This window comes from Nerophis ophidion, linkage group LG10, assembly GCF_033978795.1.
Source record: "Nerophis ophidion isolate RoL-2023_Sa linkage group LG10, RoL_Noph_v1.0, whole genome shotgun sequence".
In the NCBI taxonomy this organism is placed as follows: domain Eukaryota; kingdom Metazoa; phylum Chordata; class Actinopteri; order Syngnathiformes; family Syngnathidae; genus Nerophis; species Nerophis ophidion.
Window position 1 is genome coordinate 4,384,079 of NC_084620.1, and position 20,464 is coordinate 4,404,542.

At 42.9% G+C, this 20,464-nt stretch overlaps 2 protein-coding genes across 8 annotated transcripts; both read right to left on the bottom strand.

Moving 5' to 3' along the window:
• Positions 1–1,992: 1,992 nt before the first annotated feature.
• Positions 1,993–6,434, bottom strand: mansc1 (MANSC domain containing 1). Of its 7 annotated transcripts, none has more exons than XM_061912115.1 (5): positions 6,143–6,434; positions 5,144–5,409; positions 3,710–3,847; positions 3,273–3,632; positions 1,993–3,194 (listed from the first exon to the last, which is right to left on the bottom strand). In XM_061912115.1, the coding sequence occupies exons 2-5, from the start codon at positions 5,367–5,369 to the stop codon at positions 2,692–2,694; spliced, it is 1,227 nt and encodes a 408-aa protein (XP_061768099.1). In that variant the 5' UTR covers positions 5,370–5,409; positions 6,143–6,434; the 3' UTR covers positions 1,993–2,691. The 7 variants fall into 7 exon arrangements, with proteins under 7 accessions (XP_061768099.1, XP_061768096.1, XP_061768098.1 ...); XM_061912112.1 differs by having other exon boundaries at positions 1,993–3,224; XM_061912114.1 differs by having other exon boundaries at positions 1,993–3,164; positions 3,225–3,632; positions 6,143–6,433.
• Positions 6,435–15,260: 8,826 nt separating this feature from the next.
• On the bottom strand, positions 15,261–17,926 carry LOC133560046 (protein SCO2 homolog, mitochondrial). Its single transcript, XM_061912116.1, has 2 exons — positions 17,416–17,926; positions 15,261–17,325 (listed from the first exon to the last, which is right to left on the bottom strand). Coding segments are annotated over exons 1-2 (768 nt in total). The 5' UTR covers positions 17,417–17,926; the 3' UTR covers positions 15,261–16,558.
• Positions 17,927–20,464: the final 2,538 nt, after the last annotated feature.

Sequence of the window (20,464 nt, forward strand, 5' to 3'; positions counted from 1 at the left end):
ACAAGTCACCACCTCATCGCAGGGCCAACACAGATAGACAGACAACATTCACACCATCCATCCATCCATTTCCTACCGCGTATTCCCTTTTGGAGTTGCGGGGGGCGCTGGCGCCTATCAGAGCTACAATCGGGCGGAAGGCGGCGTACACCGTGGACAAGTCGCCACCTCATCGCAGGGCCAACACAGATAGACAGACAACATTCACACACTAGGGCCAATTTAGTGTTGCCAATCAACCTATCCCCAGGTGCATGTCTTTGGAGGTGGGAGGGAGCCGGAGTACCCGGAGGGAACCCACGCATTCAGGGTGAGAACATGCAAACTCCACACAGAAAGATCCCGAGCCTGGATTTGAACCCAGGACTGCAGGACCTTCGTATTGTGACCTATTTGGGTAAAAAATATTTTTTGCAAACCAGTAATTATAGTCTGCAAATGATGTGTTGTTGTTGGGTGTCGGTGCTGTCTAGAACTCTTCCATATCAGTAGGTGGCAGCCGCTAGCTAATTGCTTCGTAGATGTCGGAAACAGCGGGAGGCAGCATGCAGGTAAAGAGGTTTCTAATGCTTAAACCAAAAATAAACAAAAGGTGGGTGCCCCTAAGAAAAGGCATTGAAGCTTAGGGAAGGCTATGCAGAACCAAACTAAAACTGAATGGGCTACAAAAGTAAACAAATACAGAATGCTGGACGACAACAAAGACTTACAGTGGAGCAAAGACGGCGTCCACAATGTACAACCGAACATGACATGACAATCAACAATGTCCCCACAAAGACGGCGTCCACAATGTACAACCGAACATGACATGACAAGCAACAATGTCCCCACAAAGACGGCGTCCACAATGTACAACCGAACATGACATGACAAGCAACAATGTCTTCACAAAGAAGGATGAAAACAACTGAAATATTCTTGATTGCTAAAACAAAGTAGATGCGGGAAATGTCGCTTAAAGGAAGATGTGAAACTACTACAGTGAAATACCAACAAAAAAAAAGAGAAAAAGCCACCAAAATAAGAGTGCAAGTGAAGTGAATTATATTTATATAGCGCTTTTTCTCTAGTGACTCAAAGCGCTTTACATAGTGAAACCCAATATCTAAGTTACATTCAAACCAGTGTGGGTGGCACTGGAAGCAGGTGGGTAAAGTGTCTTGCCCAAGGACACAACGGCAGTGACTAGGATGGAGAAAGCGGGATTCGAACCTGCAATCCTCAAGTTGCCAACCGAGCTAAACCGCCCCAAGACAAGAAGTTAAACACTACACACAGGAAAACAGCAAAAAAGTGAGAATAAGTCATGATTTGATGTGACAGGTGGTGACAGAACACCTACTTTGAGACAAGAGCTATAGTGGTGCATGCTTGCTTATGCTTTAAGGTCATATCCAACAATTGCAACAACCACATTTTACTGTTAATTTCTGTTGGGGGTGTGGCTCTGCATTTTTTCAACGCAAAAAATGTGCCTCGGTTCAAAAAAGGTTGAAAAACTCTGCACTAAACATGTTGACTAACGTTACATTATTAATATTATTACATTTAACACTATTATTGCATTGCATATATAAACATAAAGCTTGGTCAATTAAGTTATAATCCAGGAGGTGAGGTGTATATTATTATTTTCTCTGTTTGGTTTATACTTTATGAAGTTTTGCACTTATTGTGTTTTTTGATTGTTTCATTACATTTGGATGTATTTGTTGGTTTAAATGATATTCTTGAAGCAAGACTATGTATTATGTCAAAGGGGGCAGGAAACTATAATATTTTTCTTCATCCTGCTCCTTTTCGGGCCTTGTTGTGTGAATTTAAATGGTATAATCGAGGTGGATCAATGAAAATGCACATAAATAAAAATAAAAATTAAATGAATTAAATAATCAAAATATTGTCGATGCAAATGAGAAGTTGCTGCAATAACTTGCCTTTTTCCACTTTAAGGTCAAATGTGTCCGAAGTGTAATTAGACACAAACTGTTCCTGCAAAAAAATCACATTTTTAATAGTTACAAGAAAAAACACCAATTTCCAAACTTCTGCATAAGCGTCACTAGACAACAAAACCAAAGCAAATTTGGATTGAACCTAGTGAAAAAAAAATCAACAAAACACCCAAAATAACACAATAACAAAGTGTGATGCGGCCTGCTGCTGCCACCTAGCGGACAGAGCACGCTGCAGCAGCTTCATATAAACAAGTAGCAAAATAGTGCACGGAAAAAAGTGCACGGCCAGTGTGCTTAACTAGGAAAAGTGTCATTATCCTTAACGAACTATTAGTATTTGAAATGATGCACGTTGCATTTCTGAAAATACACAAGATAGAATAGTTGATAGTAAATAATTCCTCCATCTTGAAAGTGTGAAGTACAAAAAGACATGCAGGTGACATAATGTTTAAAGCCTTAATTAACTAAATCAATTCAAGCTATGATTAACTTAATTAAATTCAAATAATTAAGTTGATCAAAGCTTTAATCAATTTAATTAAGTTGATTAAAGTCTTAATTAAGAAGCTTCCTGAGTTTCACAGGACCTAAGTATTGCTGTTCCCTCCTTCCGTCTTTGCAGTAGCATGATGGAGACGCCGCCTCATATTGATCTTTGATTGGGATGATGTCATGTATCAAAAAGGTGTGCAAAAGGTGGCCACGCCCCTTTAGGCCCTGCAAAAGATTACACGTCGTAGTGCAAGTCATTGAGCTCCAGTCTGGTGTAATGGCGTCTGTCGAACGACTCCATCGCCTTACGACCACCAACCGCTAGCGCCAAAGATACCACGGCGATGGCTACGACCATAAACGCCACCACACCGATTCTTAACGCCCCTTGTGCCGCTGTTGGCGCTTTGCCCCGAGTGTTGCCCGTGTTACGGAGGGTGGGGGGAGCTTGGACGTCAATGTGGGGGACGATGACCACGTTCTGACTTGTTCTGCCAGCATACGCTGACATCGTGCTCGAAGCCACAGTCCTGCCGGGAAGGGGAGGAGGAGGTGTGGAAGGGGCCTTTGTAGTCAAAGCCATTGTGATGGGAGGACTTGTGGTTGAAGTAGTAGTGGGAGGAGCCACAGTCGTAGTAGACCTGGTCATGGGAGGAGCCATGATCAAAGTGGTAGTAGTCGAGGTGGGACCAGCCATGGTTGTAGAAGGTGGAGTTGTAGCAGCCATGGTTGTAGAAGGTGGAGTTGTAGCAGCCATGGTTGTAGAAGGTGGAGTTGTAGCAGCCATGGTTGTAGGAGGAGCCACTGAAGTAGTAGGAGGAGCCAAACTGGTGGCGGAAACAGTGGTAGGAAGGGCAGCAGAAGTCGTAGGAGGAGTCAGAGTAGTAGCGAGCACCTCCTCGGACGTCGTGGTAGAGTGCACCGTCACAGCATGACCTTTTCCTTTTCTGGTTGTTTTATTTTGCTTCTTGCTCGTCTTGTTTGGTCTTTTTGTGGGTGTGGCCTTTACTGCCAGTGTGGTGGTTGGCGCTGCGGATGGAAAAATGGGCGTGGCAGTGGCTTTGGGGGTAGGTGGCGTGGTAGAAGAGTGTGTTGTCGTGGTGGTAGGAGGCGGTGGAGCAGTGGTGGTGCTGGTTGTCATGGAAACAGGCCTGATGGTGGCTGGATGAATCATGCCTAAGAAGAAGCCATCACTTTAACACAACAACCGGATTAAAAATACCACAAAGCATCAATGGCATCGATTTGACCACCTTTGTAGATGTCGTAGGTGCGAACACCTGACTGAGCCATCAGAGGACAGGCCTGCTCGGTGGGACAGTGGAACAGGAAGCAGTTGTCTTCACCGCCGGTCTTGTTGCCGTTGAAGACGGCCATGTTGCACTTGGCACCTTTACAAACAGGAAGTGACGTCATAAAGCAGGGGTCGGCAACCTTTACCACTCAAAGAGCCTTTTTGACCCGTTTCACAAAGTAAAGAAAACAATGGGAGCCAAATAACTCTTTTGAAATTTATACTGAAATAATACTGCATACAGAGTTTTTTTGCTTTGTGCTATGTATAAACCAGGGGTCTCAGACACACGGCCCGTACCTTAATATGAAAATGTAATGTTAGTGCGGCCCGCGAGTTTAATATGAACTCCGCTTGACAGCGTCACACCTGCCAACCCTCCTTATTTTCCTGGGAGTTCCCCGAATTTCAGAGTAATTATTCTCTCGAATGTACGCTGGTGCTTACCCAATGAACAATAATAAGGGCGTAAAATGATGGCACTCAACATTTTGTACAAATAGCTTGCCAGTCCAAAGAATTGTTTGACGAGGCTATTGCAGACACACGTAACAGACTGCAAGGCATCCTTATTCAACAGCAATACAGGTCACACTGAAGGTCACTCTTACTAACATGCGCCACACTGTGAACCCACAACAAACAAGAATGACAAACACATCTCGGGAGAACGTTCGCACTATAACACAACATAAACACAACAGAACAAATACCCAGAATCCCATGTAACCCTGACTCTTCCGGGCACATTATACACCCAGCTACCACCAACCCAACCCCACTCCCACCCATCCATCCGTGCGTCGGTTGAGGTGGGCGGGGGTGTAAATTGTAGCCCGGAAAAGTTAGGGATACATGGGATTCTGGGTATTTGTTCTGTCGTGTTTATGTTCTGTTATAGTGAGGATGTTCTCCCGAAATGTGTGTCATTCTTGTTTGGTGTAGGTTCACAATGCGGCGCATATTAGTAAGAGTGTTTAAGTTGTTTACATCACAACCCGCAGTGTGACCTGTATGACTGTTGACCAAGTATGCCTAGCAGTAGCGTATTCGTTCAGGGAGAGGTCGCATCAAAAATGTGACCGGCCGGACGGCCGACACGCGCACAGATAGCATGGTGAAAATCTTGGCGCGATGACATGTAGAAAAGGTGTTAGATAACACCTTTGAAGGCATGCCTTCAAAGTTAATGTCTGGGTGAAAATCAAAAAATGATAAGCCGGGAGATTTCTGATAGAGACACTGAAATTTGGAAATCTGCCGGACTTCTCCGGGCGGTCGGCAAGTATGCGGCTGAGCCACACTGGAGTGGTCAAAGATGCGGCTCCGGAGCCGCGGGTTGCCGACCCCTGTCATAAAGGGACCGAGCGGCGCTGACGTCATTTGAACTCACCTGGCTTGACCTGTTGAGAGCAACAGGCCAGAACACAGTCCTGCTCCGAGTGGACCACGCGGGTATCCATGGCGCTACCGGTCACGTTGAAGGCCAATCGGACATTGACAATGGCGTTCTGGTGCTGTCTGGAGAAACATGTGTCTGGTTCCGCCCGCAGAACCACAACCACAACCACGAACAGGCCAAGTGTCCTCACAAGGGGAGCGTGCAGCGTCAGAGTCATGGTGGTAGAAAGTCCACTAAAGTTCTAGCAGGTCTTAGAACTGCTGACAAAAAGACAACGGTAGTGGCATTAGCATATTGTTTGTTTGTGAGGAGCAGGTACTTACAAGCTCGCACAAGTAGGTGTGTGGATCAGAAGAACCATGGAGTAAAAATAGAACATCTCGAAGATTCTTTCCTTTTTTTTTTTTTTTTTTAGACCAAAGGGACCTGCAGGAAGAACTCACCACAACAAGCAGTCCTCCTTCTGAACCAAAAGGAACATTTCAGTCCAAAGTCCACAAAACAGGACTTTAGTCGGACATAAATAAACCTTATCTAGCGAACAAAACCGGTTCTGTTTGTCTTAATTACAGAGCTTAAATGGACCTTGTATCAGAACATCCATTCCAGTGAATGTTTGATGAATATGTGCCGCAACGCTATCATGACACAATGTAAAATACAAATAAACATTATATATTGTAACGAAATTATGAAATGATACGGCTAGTGCTAATCTGGCTAGCTTCCTTGTAGCAAAGAACTATACTTTAAAAACATTAAAACGGGCTTTTTCGGTACCGGCATTGTTCCCACACCGACAATTAAAAGCTAAACAAAGGTTTGAATAAAGCCAGCATGACAACAAATGAACAATAGGACGATAAAATAGCTGCTTTGTCTTAACTGTTTCAAATTAAACGACGCTTTTGGGCTCGTTAGCCAGTAAACGTAAACGCATCATGAACCATCCAACATCGGTACCGCTTCTGGTTCCGACTCCTAACGCACCTGCTGGTTCTTCAGGTCTTCTTCACAGAGGTTCCACCCCCGGGAGCCGAGCATCCTCCATCCCAAGCCCACTAACATTAACTGTCTGCCGGATGGAAGCAGCTAGCTTTAACCCGATAACGGCGTCGCAGGACGGGAAACGGAGAAGACGGCACCGAGCCCACCAGCAGCTGTTCGTCGGGGCGTCTGGATGAAGAAGCACCTTCCAAGCTGGTTGGTACCGACCAGCTGACCCATTTTAGTCTTTGTCCTCTGGGAGGGGGGAGGGAAGCTGGAGGTATTCGTAAACGTGTGGGCCGGCCCACTCGTGCAGGAACACGCACTAAAATGTATTTAATAGCGCCGCCAATCTTTGGCTGTCCCACGATTCCATTCAATATCGATTCTTGGGGTGACGATTCGATTCAAAATCGATTTTTTTTTTCAATTCAACAATGATTTTTTTCCTGATTTAAAAGGATTCTGTATTCATTCAACAGCAGGATCAACCTCAGTTTGCTGACATGCAAGCAGATTAGTAGATTTTTTTGGAACTCTTGAACGCATCATAATTAAATTATCCCCTTAACTCCCCCCAAAAAGGATTAACTAGCTGGAATAAAAAATACAATAAAACATACATCCAAAAATCTGGACGCATATGCAAAAGCGCAAAATATTTATCTGTACAGTAATCTATTTATTGATATCCTCACCTTATTGCTTTTTTTTATCCTGCACTACCAAGAGCTAATGCAACAAAATGTTGTTCTTATTTGTACTCCATCCATTTCTACCGCTAATTCCCTTTTGGGGTCGCGGGGGGCGCTGGCGCCTATCTCAGCTACAATCGGGCAGAAGGCGGGGTACACCCTGGACATGTCGCCACCTCATCACAGGGCCAACACAGACAGACAACATTCACACTCACATTCACACACTAGGGCCAATTATCCCCAGGTGCATGTCTTTGGAAGTGGGAGGAAGCCGGAGTACCCGGAGGGAACCCACGCAGTCACGGGGAGAACATGCAAACTCCACACAGAAAGATCCCGAGCCTGGATTTGAACCCAGGACTGCAGGACCTTCGTATTGTGAGGCAGACGCACTAACCCCTCTGCCACCGTGAAGCCTCTTATTTGTACTGTAAAATTCAAATTTGAATTATAATAAAAAGTAAGTCTAAGTCTAATTTTTGTAAAAAGCTTTTATAATTGTAAAGGACAAGGTTTTATCGACTGATTGCAATGATGTACATTTGTTTTAACTATTAAATGAACCAAAAATATGACTTATTTTTATCTTTGTGAAAATATTGTGTTTTCAAGCTTATGAGATGCGATGCAAGTGTAAGACGCTGTGACACTATTGTTCTTTTTTTAATTTTTTAAATAGAATAGAGTTTTATTGTCATTATTGCAGTGAACAGGTTCAAAGAACAACGAAATTGGAGCAGATCCCCTAAGGTGCATGTACAATATGGTAATATAAATAGTAAAAAAAAGCTAGAAATAAGAGATGTATCTATATATATGTATATATATCCACACAGATGCATACATATGAATATATATACACACATATATATATCATTGCACATTACAGTCCGAAAAAAAAAAGAAAAAAATTAAAAGACACGACACATGAGCCTGTTTAATGCTACTATGGATCTTGGGTAAAAGTTGTTTTTTAGTCTATTTGTGCCAGCTTTTAGCACCCTATAGCGTCTGCCTGAGGGTAGCAGTTCTAGGTGGCTGTGCCCGGGGTGGAATGGGTCTTTCAGGATGCTCTGTGCTTTCCTGAGACAGCAGGAGCTGTACAGGTCGGCCAGGGAGGGGTCTAATGGTAATGTCAGTGAGGGATTTTTAATCACTGCTATGCTGAAATTATAACTAATATTGATACTGTTGTTGATAATATTCATTTTCGTTTGACTACTTTTGGTTTGTTCTGTGTGGTGTTTGTGTCTCCTCTCAATTGTTCTGTTTATTGCAGTTCTGAGTGTTGCTGGGTCAGGTTTGGTTTTGGAATTGGATTGCATTGTTATGGTATTGCTGTGTATTGTTTTGTCGGATTGATTAAAAAATAAATTTTCTAAAAATGAGAATCGATTCTGAATCGCACAACGTGATAATCGTGATTCAAATTCGAATTGATTTTTTCCCACACCCCTAGTATTTAAACGTAAACGTATTAGATTCAATTTGTATTCGAATCAATTTTTTCCCACAACCCTAATATATGTATGCATATATATATATATATATATATATATGTATATGTATATATATATATATATGTATATATAATGTGTTAGGGATGTCCCGATCCAGGTTTTTGCACTTCCGATCAGATACTGGCCTATCCGAGCATGTATTAAAGTTTAAAGTGCTGACCTACTGCCCTCGGTAATGGCACCATTCCCAAAGTATGTGGGCTCTATTGATAACCTCACTAACAACTTTAACGACACCCTGCGCGAAACCATTGATAACATAGCACCGCTAAAGTTAAAAAAGGCTCCAAAAAAGCGCACCCCGTGGTTTACAGAAGAAACTAGAGCTCAGAAATTATTATGCAGAAAGCTGGAACGCAAATGGCGCACGACTAAACTTGAGGTGCACCATCAAGCATGGAGTGATGGTTTAATAACTTATAAACACATGCTTACCTTAGCTAAAGCTAATTATTACTCAAATCTCATCCACCGTAATAAAAACGATCCTACATTTTTGTTTAGTACGGTAGCATCGCTAACCCAACAAGGGACTCCTTCCAGTAGCTCCACCCACTCAGCTGATGACTTTATGCAATTCTTTAGTAAGAAAATTGAAGTCATTAGAAAGGAGATTAAAGACAATGCGTCCCAGCTACAACGGGGTTCTATTAACACTGATACGATGGTATATACGGCGGATACTGCCCTCCAAAATAGTTTCTCTCGTTTTGAGGAAATAACAGAGGAATTGTTACAACGTGTAAATGGAATAAAACAAACAACATGTTTACTTGACCCACTTCCTGGGAAACTGATCAAGGAGCTCTTTGTATTATTAGGTCCATCAGTGCTAAATATTATAAACTTATCACTCTCCTCGGGCACTGTTCCCCTAGCATTCAAAAAAGCGGTTATTCATCCTCTTCTTAAAAGACCTAACCTCGATCCTGACCTCATGGTAAACTACCGACCGGTGTCTCACCTGCCCTTTATTTAGAAAATCCTTGAAAAAATTGTTGCAAAGCAGCTAAATGAACACTTAACATCTAACAATCTATGTGAAACCTTTCAATCCGGTTTCAGGGCAAATCACTCCACGGAGACAGCCCTCGCAAAAATGACTAATGATCTATTGCTAACGATGGATTCTGATGCGTCATCTATGTTGCTGCTCCTCGATCTTAGCGCTGCTTTCGATACCGTCGATCATAATATTTTATTAGAACGTATCAAAACACGAATTGGTATGTCAGACTTAGCCCTGTCTTGGTTTAACTCTTATCTTACTGATAGGATGCAGTGTGTCTCCCATAACAATGTGACCTCGGACTATGTTAAGGTAACGTGTGGAGTTCCCCAGGGTTCGGTCCTTGGCCCTGCACTCTTCAGCATCTACATGCTGCCGCTAGGTGACATCATACGCAAATACGGTGTTAGCTTTCACTGTTATGCTGATGACACCCAACTCTACATGCCCCTAAAGCTGACCAACACGCCGGATTGTAGTCAGCTGGAGGCGTGTCTTAATGAAATTAAACAATGGATGTCCGCTAACTTTTTGCAACTCAACGCCAAAAAAACGGAAATGCTGATTATCGGTCCTGCTAGACACCGAACTCTATTTAATAATACAACTCTAACATTTGACAACCAAACAATTAAACAAGGCGACACGGTAAAGAATCTGGGTATTATCTTCGACCCAACTCTCTCCTTTGAGGCACACATTAAAAGCGTTACTAAAACGGCCTTCTTTCATCTCCGTAATATCGCTAAAATTCGCTCCATTCTGTCCACTAAAGACGCTGAGATCATTATCCATGCGTTTGTTACGTCTCGTCTCGACTACTGTAACGTATTATTTTGGGGTCTCCCCATGTCTAGCATTAAAAGATTACAGTTGGTACAAAATGCGGCTGCTAGACTTTTGACAAGAACAAGAAAGTTTGATCACATTACGCCTGTACTGTATATACCTTTATATACATATATACCTATACTGTATATACATTTATATACATATATACATACATATATACCTATACTGTATATACCTTTATATACATATATACATACATATATACCTATACTGTATATACCTTTATATACATATATACATACATATACTGTATATACCTTTATATACATATATACATACATATATACCTATACTGTATATACCTTTATATACATATATACATACATATATACCTATACTGTATATACCTTTATATACATATATACATACATATATACCTATACTGGCTCACCTGCACTGGCTTCCTGTGCACTTAAGATGTGACTTTAAGGTTTTACTACTTACGTATAAAATACTACACGGTCTAGCTCCATCTTATCTTGCCGATTGTATTGTACCATATGTCCCGGCAAGAAATCTGCCTTCAAAGGACTCCGGCTTATTAGTGATTCCCAAAGCCCAAAAAAAGTCTGCGGGCTATAGAGCGTTTTCCGTTCGGGCTCCAGTACTCTGGAATGCCCTCCCGGTAACAGTTCGAGATGCCACCTCAGTAGAAGCATTTAAGTCTCATCTTAAAACTAATTTGTATACTCTAGCCTTTAAATAGACTCCCTTTTTAGACCAGTTGATCTGCCGTTTCTTTTCTTTTTCTTCTATGTCCCCCCCTCCCTTGTGGAGGGGGTCCGGTCCGATCCGGTGGCCATGTACTGCTCGCCTGTGTATCGGCTGGGGACATCTCTGCGCTGCTGATCCGCCTCCGCTTGTGATGGTTTCCTGCTGGCTCCGCTGTGAACGGGACTCTCGCTGCTGTGTTGGATCCGCTTTGGACTGGACTCTCGCGACTGTGTTGGATCCATTATGGATTGAACTTTCACAGTATCATGTTAGACCCGCTCGACATCCATTGCTTTCCTCCTCTCTAAGGTTCTCATAATCATTATTGTCACAGACGTCCCACTGGATCATTATTGTCACCGATGTCCCACTGGGTGTGAGTTTTCCTTGCCCTTATGTGGGCCTACCGAGGATGTCGTGGTGGTTTGTGCAGCCCTTTGAGACACTAGTGATTTAGGGCTATATAAGTAAACATTGATTGATTGATTGAAAGTTATTTAGCCTACTTAGTTCTCAGATTGATGCTGAAAAGGATTTTAGTACTCTTGATAACAACTAGCCAGCTGAATTAGGTGAGTTTGAATAATACACAATAGTTGGTATTCAAGGATAAACACAAAATATCAAAAATTATACATGACAAACAGAAATGGCATCATTAAACAGTAAAAAAGTGAACGGTATAAAGTGCAAATAATGCTGTAAATATTATTTAAAAAAGCAAAACACACAAACAACCTGAGTGGGATAAAATGTCTATAACTCAGCATCAATACTTGCTATTGAACAAGTGTAAACTTAAGAAATACAGGGCGGGGCAAACAATTGAACTCCAAGAATAATGGGGAGATTCATTCTAACAAAGACGAGCACTTGAAGATTCTCAGGTGTCAGCCTGCTCCTGTCTTCATCTATGATGAGTGCTAAAAAGCCTCTCACTAGCAAAAGTCATTCAAATGTCTTACAACTTTACAGCCACGCTTGACTTTATTGTGGCATGTTTTGCACTCCACCTCTTCATCTTTTTTGTTTTGTAGGATAAAATAATCCCACACAGCTGACATTTTTACTGTAACTTTTAATTCACACGGCCGTCTGAACAGTTAGAATGCAGACCTGTGGATGTTTTGAAAGTGTTCTGGAAAATGCGGAACGGAGTTTAGAGAGAAGCAGAAGAGTGGAATGTATTGTTTAAATCGGTGTGTTGGAAAACACGGACCAGAGTTTTTTTAAAAACTGGATTTGGATCGGCATTTTCCATGCCTTGCCCATACACATTTTGGCAAATATCGGCGGCCAATCCAAATATCGGATCGGGACAACCCTAATATATATATATATATATATATATATATATATATATATATATATATATATATATATATAAATATATATATATATATATATAGGGCAGCACAATGGAAGAAGGGTTAGTGCGTCTACCTCACTCTACGAAAGTCCTGGGTTCAATCCCGGGCTCAGGATCTTTCTGTGTGGAGTTTGCATGTCCTCCCCGTGAATGCGTGGGTTCCCTCCGGGTACTCCGGCTTCCTCCCACCTCCAAAGACATGCACCTGGGGATAGGCCCCTCCCACCTCCAAAAACATGCACCTGGGGATAGGCCCCTCTCACCTCCAAAGACATGCACCTGGGGATAGGCCCCTCCCACCTCCAAAGACATGCACCTGGGGATAGGCCCCTCTCACCTCCAAAGACATGCACCTGGGGATAGGCCCCTCTCACCTCCAAAGACATGCACCTGGGGATAGGCCCCTCTCACCTCCAAAGACATGCACCTGGGGATAGGTTGCTTGGCAACACTAAATGGTCCCTAGTGTGTGAATGTTGTCCGTCTATCTGTGTTGGTCCTGCGATGACGTGGCGACTTGTCCAGGGTGTACCCCGCCATCCGCCCGATTATAGCTGTGATAGGTTCCTGCGTCCCCCGCGGTAGGAAATGGATGGATATATATACACACACACACACAGCCCGGCCCCAAACCATATTATTTTGTATTATAATTTTGAAGAATGTGCATGAACTATTTCTGTTCCAAATAGTTAGAAATGTCACATTTGAAATATCAAGTGCCAGTTTACTGTACCGTGCCAAGTTACTCTACTACTATATGAGGACGTATTTTCTCTTGTTTCATGGAAAATAAAACAGCAAAGTCCATTGGACTGTCATCTGTTTTAATTCTGAGACACTTTTGTTTCAAAGACATGATTTTTTTTGTCTCACGCTTGAAATAAGAAATGATTACTTTTAAACTTGTGAGTGTTGACACAGCTTTGCAACACTTGATATTCTACTTTCAAGCATGTTTTACTCAATCTAGCTCATCACATCTCAGCAACAAGCTGTAATATCTTACATTTAGGAGCAAATCACTTAAAACAAGTAAAACACTCCAACATAAAATCTGCTTAGTGAGAAGAATGATCTTATCAGACAGAAAATAAAGATCTGCCTTATTTGAGATATTTCAGTTTTTGCAGTGAAGTTGCTGCCCCCCAGTGGAAGACTGGCGGAAATGCAGCACTTGTAATGGATTGTCAGGTCTTGGCTTCTTTAAGCGTGCTCAATTTTCCCAGAATTAATAAGAGCAGGCTGGTAATCAAAGCACCCCCCATCCCAGAGTTGAGAGCGTGAAGCATGTTTTCTGTGTGCACGCCAACACATGCACACACAACTGTGGAGGACACAACTCTTCATACCAGACAGAAATAACTTCAATGTTTTGCTCATAAGTCTTTGTGTGTCCAGCTCCACAAGTCCCCACTGGTGAGAGTTTAGGCAAGCAGTGCTAGCCAATGTCAGCTCATTGTCCAGCACAGCTCTTAAGGCAGACTTGGGTAAATTAAAGCCTGTTAAGCTTTTCAATCTGGCCTGCCGGACATTCCCAAATAATTTCTTTAGATCTTTAAGATGGAAACTAGCTTCCATTATGATGTTTTAGAATGACTGGAAGTCTTCAACTATACAAAGTATTTCAATGGTTGCAATCTGCACTTTGGCATGATATACTAGTTACTATGCCCATCTAATTAGTTACTATGCTCATCTAATTAGTTACTATGGTCATCTAATTAGTTACTATGCCCATCTAATTAGTTACTATGCTCATCTAATTAGTTACTATGGTCATCTAATTAGTTACTATGCTCATCTAATTAGTTACTATGGTCATCTAATTAGTTACTATGCTCATCTAATTAGTTACTATGCTCATCTAATTAGTTACTATGCCCATCTAATTAGTTACTATGGTCATCTAATTAGTTACTATGCCCATCTAATTAGTTACTATGGTCATCTAATTAGTTACTATGCCCATCTAATTAGTTACTATGCCCATCTAATTAGTTACTATGGTCATCTAATTAGTTACTATGGTCATCTAATTAGTTACTATGCTCATCTAATTAGTTACTATGCTCATCTAATTAGTTACTATGCCCATCCAATTAGTTACTATGGTTATCTAATTAGTTACTATGCCCATCTAATTAGTTACTATGGTCATCTAATTAGTTACTATGGTCATCTAATTAGTTACTATGCTCATCTAATTAGTTACTATGCTCATCTAATTAGTCACTATGCTCATCTAATTAGTTACTCTGGTAATCTAATTGGTTACTCCGGTAATCTAACTAGTTACTGTGCTCATGTAATTGGTTACTCTGGTAATCTAACTAGTTACTATGGTTATCTAATTAGTTACTATGGTCATCTAATTAGTTACTATGATCATCTAATTGGTTACTCTGGCAATCTAACGTATTACTATGCTCATCTAATTAGTTACCATGGTCATCTAATTAGTTGCTATGGTCATCTAATTGGTTACTATGCTCATCTAATTAGTTACTATGCTCATCTAATTGGTTACTCTGGTAATCTAACTAGTTACTATGGTCATCTAATTAGTTACTATGGTCATCTAATTGGTTACTCTGGTAATGTAATTAGTTACTATGCTCATCTAATTGGTTACCCTGGTAATCTAACTAGTTACTATGGTCATCTAATTGGTTACTCTGGTAATCTAACTAGTTACTATGGTCATCTAATTAGTTACTATGTTCATCTAATTGATTACTCTGGTAATGTAATTAGTTACTATGGTCATCTAACTAGTTACTCTGGTAATCTAATTGGTTACTCTGGTAATGTAATTAGTTACTATGGTCATCTAACTAGTTACTCTGGTAATCTAATAGGTTACTCTGGTAATGTAATTAGTTACTATGCTCATCTAGGTGACATCCTGAAATGTGGGTGTCAGGGACGGACGCGGAAGGAGATTTTTACAACCAAGTTCTAAAGTTTCGTGATATAGCAGATTGTATATTTATTTCACAAGGTTTGTTGCATTTTTGTTGCGTTTTGCTTGATTGCAAAATATGTGACGTTCATATGTTGTCAATATTCAGTGTTTTATCCTTCATAGTTAATGTTGTAAATACAACATTCTTTATTTCCATGCACTGCAAAAACTGAAATCTAAGTAAGATGAAATAATTCAAATAAGGGTAATATGTGCTTATTTTCTGTCTGATAAGATCATTCTTCTCACTGAGCAGATTTTATGTTGGAGTGTTTTACTTGTTTTAAGGGTTTTGGTCCTAAATGAGCTTGTTACTGAGATTTGATGACCTATATTGAGTCAAACATGCTTGAAACTAGACTATCAACTGTAGACAATTGTTCTTAACATCAACAATAGCAAAACTGTGTCAACACACACAAGTATAAAACTACTTTTTAAAGTAATCATTTCTTCTTTCAAGCTTGAAAAAAAAATCATGCCAAGCACATATGTTTATGCACACTAGCATTTACTTCATTTGAGAATATTTTTCAACATATTGAGCAAAAAGGTCTGTGTTTTTTTCCTCCAAAGAAAAGTGCACTTGTTATTAGTGAGGATCTACTTATTTGAAGGTATTTTGGGGTTCATTGAAGTTAGAAGATTGTACTTGTTTTACAAAGTGTTGACAAGCCGAATGTTCTTGTTCTATTGGCAGATCATTGTGCTTAGTTCAAATAAAATAGCCCTCATTTTTATATTTAGTGTTTTTCTTGTTTTTGAAAACTGACTTCTTGCAGTGTGTACATTCTGGGTGTCTCATTCAGTAAACTAAAGTTTCAAAATGTCCTTCCAGTTTTTAAGGCTGTCTTAATGTTTTTACCTTTCAATCTGACATTATTGTGAGGTTTTGTATTAGTGTTCCTAAAATTCAAATATGCTGGCCCCAAGACTATTTTTTTTCTCTAAAATTTGGCCTCCCGAGTCAATAATTCAAAAACTCTTAAGGCGTTGGGAAGTGAGGTTTAGAGAAAAAGTAATTGGGGGCAAGTATATTTGATTTTAGAAACACGAATACAAAACCTCACAGTAATGTCAGATTGAATGCTAAAAACTAAGAGACCACCTTTTAAAAAAGGAATTGAATTTTACATTTTTTTACTGAATGAGACACCCAGAATGTAGATGAAAATAAAGAATGTGGGATTTACAATATTAACTATGAAGGATAAAACACTGAATATTGACAAGGTATGAACGTCACACCCCAGAAAAACGCAAGAAAGAAACAAATGAATTGCTCACGGTCATGAGTCAGAAAAAAGCAAGGGGTGGTTCTTGACGTGGTTCCGCACACTCTCCGTGATCTGTTCCTGGGTCTTCATGCGGTTGTAGTAGTCCACAAAGAGGCCATCAGGACTCAGCAGGTAGATGAGAATGGTATGGTCCACGATATAGTCCCCGTCCTCGTCCTTGGGGCCGGCACTGGCGTACACCCGGTAGTCCCGGCCCGCGTCCTTCACCTCCTGGGCGGTGCCGGTGAGACCCACCAGGCGGGGGTGGAAGTCTTTGACGTAGCGCGCCAGCGCCGCCACGTCGTCGCGCTCCGGGTCCACGGTGACGAAGACGGGCTGGACCGGGGGTATGGACGAGTCCCGGTCCAGCGCCTCCACGACGGCGCTCATCTTTTCCAGTTCGTCCGGGCAGATGTCGGGACAGTGCGTGAAGCCGAAGTAGAGCAGCACCCAGCGGCCCGAGAAGTCGCGCTTGGTGCGGCGCCGCCCGTCTTGGTCCAGGAGGCTGAAGTTCCCCCGGCCCAGCGCCACCTGCCGCAGCTGCTCTAAACGCTGCCTCCTGTCCCTCTGCTGCTTCTCCGCGTGGACGGAGGCCCACGCCGCCAGCAGCCCGCCGCCAAAAAGCAGCGTCACCGCCACACGTGTCCTCAACTTGACCTGGGCCGATGACCTCTGACCTTGAGACCAAAACCCGGCCCAATGGATCCTGAGTGGACTCTGCTGGACCCGAGAACACGTCCGCAAGTTTCCACGGACACCGGCCATCGCACACCTGAGCACTAAAACAAGCACAGCGTCATTTTCATCATCCAGACATTTCCTACCGCTTGTCCTTTTCGGGGTCGTAATTAAGCGAGTTTTAAACTTACTTGTTGCGGTCCGGACGTGAGGAGTCTTGCAATATTCTTCCACGAGGTCGCCGATCAAAGAGAATCCTCAAACGATGTGTGACGTCAAATGCACCGCGATATACTTTTATCTCACCATGTGTGGCATGAAATGCACCGCGATATACTTTTATCTCACCATGTGTGACGTCAAATGCACTGCGATATACTTTTATCTCACCATGTGTGACATGAAATGCACTTATATCACCCTCTATTAGCTTGTAGCAAGTAGCACCGTATGTGTACGCACTGCGCATGTCTTTTTTTCTTCTTCTTCTCTTCAGTTTCACGGCAGCTGGCATCCGTCCGTGTTGCAATACTGCCACCCTCAGTTTCACTTTAGAATTCAGTTACAATCGCTCCTTGAGTCCAATATCGTTCAAAAACTATGACGTCACATTAGTGCCAAAAATACAAGCGCATGAAAACTGTTGTCGCGCGCTGATTCTCCACTTCGGCGCCTTTTTGCGTGCGCGCCGTCTTTGTTTTGGTACTTTGTGGGCGGTTATTCTTACACAACCCCTTCTTTCTGATTGGTCAGGTGCAAACAGCTGAAGGCCAATCAGAAGTCTGGCAGGGCGGGTCATGGTCAAAATGTGTCAAGATAATACAGCTCCTGTCGACAATATGTATCAAGATGATACAGCTCCTGTCGACAAGAGCTGTATTATCTTGATACATATTGTCGACAGGAGCTGTATCATCTTGATACATATTGTCGACAGGAGCTGTATCATCTTGATACATATTGTCGACAAGAGCTGTATTATCTTGATACATATTGTCGACAGGAGCTGTATCATCTTGATACATATTGTCGACAGGAGCTGTATCATCTTGATACATATTGTCGACAGGAGCTGTATTATCTTGATACATATTGTCGACAGGAGCTGTATTATCTTGATACATATTGTCGACAGGAGCTGTATCATCTTGATACATATTGTCGACAGGAGCTGTATCATCTTGATACATATTGTCGACAGGAGCTGTATTATCTTGATACATATTGTCGACAGGAGCTGTATTATCTTGATACATATTGTCGACAGGAGCTGTATCATCTTGATACATATTGTCGACAGGAGCTGTATTATCTTGATACATATTGTCGACAGGAGCTGTATCATCTTGATACATATTGTCGACAGGAGCTGTATCATCTTGATACATATTGTCGACAGGAGCTGTATTATCTTGATACATATTGTCGACAGGAGCTGTATTATCTTGACACATATTGTCAACAGGAGCTGTATTATCTTGATACATATTGTCGACAGGAGCTGTATTATCTTGATACATATTGTCGACAGGAGCTGTATCATCTTGACACATATTGTCGACAGGAGCTGTATCATCTTGATACATATTGTCGACAGGAGCTGTATTATCTTGATACATATTGTCGACAGGAGCTGTATCATCTTGATACATATTGTCGACAGGAGCTGTATTATCTTGATACATATTGTCGACAGGAGCTGTATCATCTTGACACATATTGTCGACAGGAGCTGTATTATCTTGACACATATTGACTATGACCCGCCCTGCTAGACTTCTGATTGGCCCTCAGCTATTTTCACCTGACCAATCAGAAAGAAGGGGTTGTGTAAGAATAACCGCCCACAAAGTGCCAAAACAAAGACGGCGCGCGCACATAGGCACCGCGCGCACGCAAAAAGGCGCCGCGCCAGCGCACAAAGGCACCGCGCGCACGCAAAAAGGCGCCGCGCCGGCGCACAAAGGCACCGCGCGCACGCAAAAAGGCGCCGTGCCGGCGCACAAAGGCACCGCGCGCACGCAAAAAGGCGCCGCGCCAGCGCACAAAGGCACCGCGCGCACGCAAAAAGGCACCGCACCAGCGCACAAAGGCACCGCGCGCACGCAAAAAGGCGCCGTGCCAGCGCACAAAGGCACCGCGCGCACGCAAAAAGGCGCCGCGCCAGCGCACAAAGGCACCGCGCGCACGCAAAAAGGCGCCGCGCCAGCGCACAAAGACACCACACGCGTGCAAAAGGGTGTCGCGCGCGCGCACGAAGTGGGGAATCAGCGCGCGACAACAGTTTGTATGCGCTTGGACTTTTGTCACTAATGTGACGTCATACAAATACCCCATACTCTCTGAGCACTCCCCACAGGACTTCCCGAGGGACACGGTCCAATGCCTTCTCCAAGTCCACAAAGCACATGTAGACTGGTTGGGCAAACTCCCATGCACCCTCAAGAACCCTGCCCAGAGTATAGAGCTGGTCCACAGTTCCACCACCATGATGAAAACCACACTGTTCCTCCTGAATCCGAGGTTGGACTATCCGACGTAGCCTCCTCTCCAGTACACCTGAATAAACCTTACCAGGGAGGCTGAGGAGTGTGATCCACAATAGTTGGAACACACCCTCCGGTCCCCCTTCTTAAAGAGAGGAACCACTACCCTGGTCTGCCAATCCAGAGGTACCGCCCCCGATGTCCACAGAGTCTTGTCAACCAAGACAGCCCCACAGCATCCAGAGCAAGGCTTTCCATCCATCCATCATCTTCCGCTTATCCGAGGTCAGGTCGCGGGGGCAACAGCCTAAGCAGGGAAGCCCCGACTGTCTTCTCCCCAGCCACTTCGTCTAGCTCTTCCCAAGGGATCCTGAGGTGTTCTCAGGCCAGCCGGGAGACATAGTCTTCCCAACGTGTCCTGGGTCTTCCCCATAGCCTCCTACCGGCTGGACGTGCCCTAAACACCTCCCTAGGGAGGCGTTCGGGTGGCATCCTGACCAGATGCCCGAACCACCTCATCTGGCTCCTCTCCATGTGGAGGAGCAGCGGCTTTACATTGAGTTCCTCCTGGATGGCAGAGCTTCTCACCCTATCTCTAAGGGAGAGACCCAAACTCATTTCGGCCGCTCGTACCCGTGATCTTATCCTTTCGGTCATGACCCAAAGCTCATGACCATAGGTGAGGATGGGAACGTAGATCGACCGGTAAATTGAGAGCTTTGTCTTCCGGCTCAGCTCCTTCTTCACCACAACG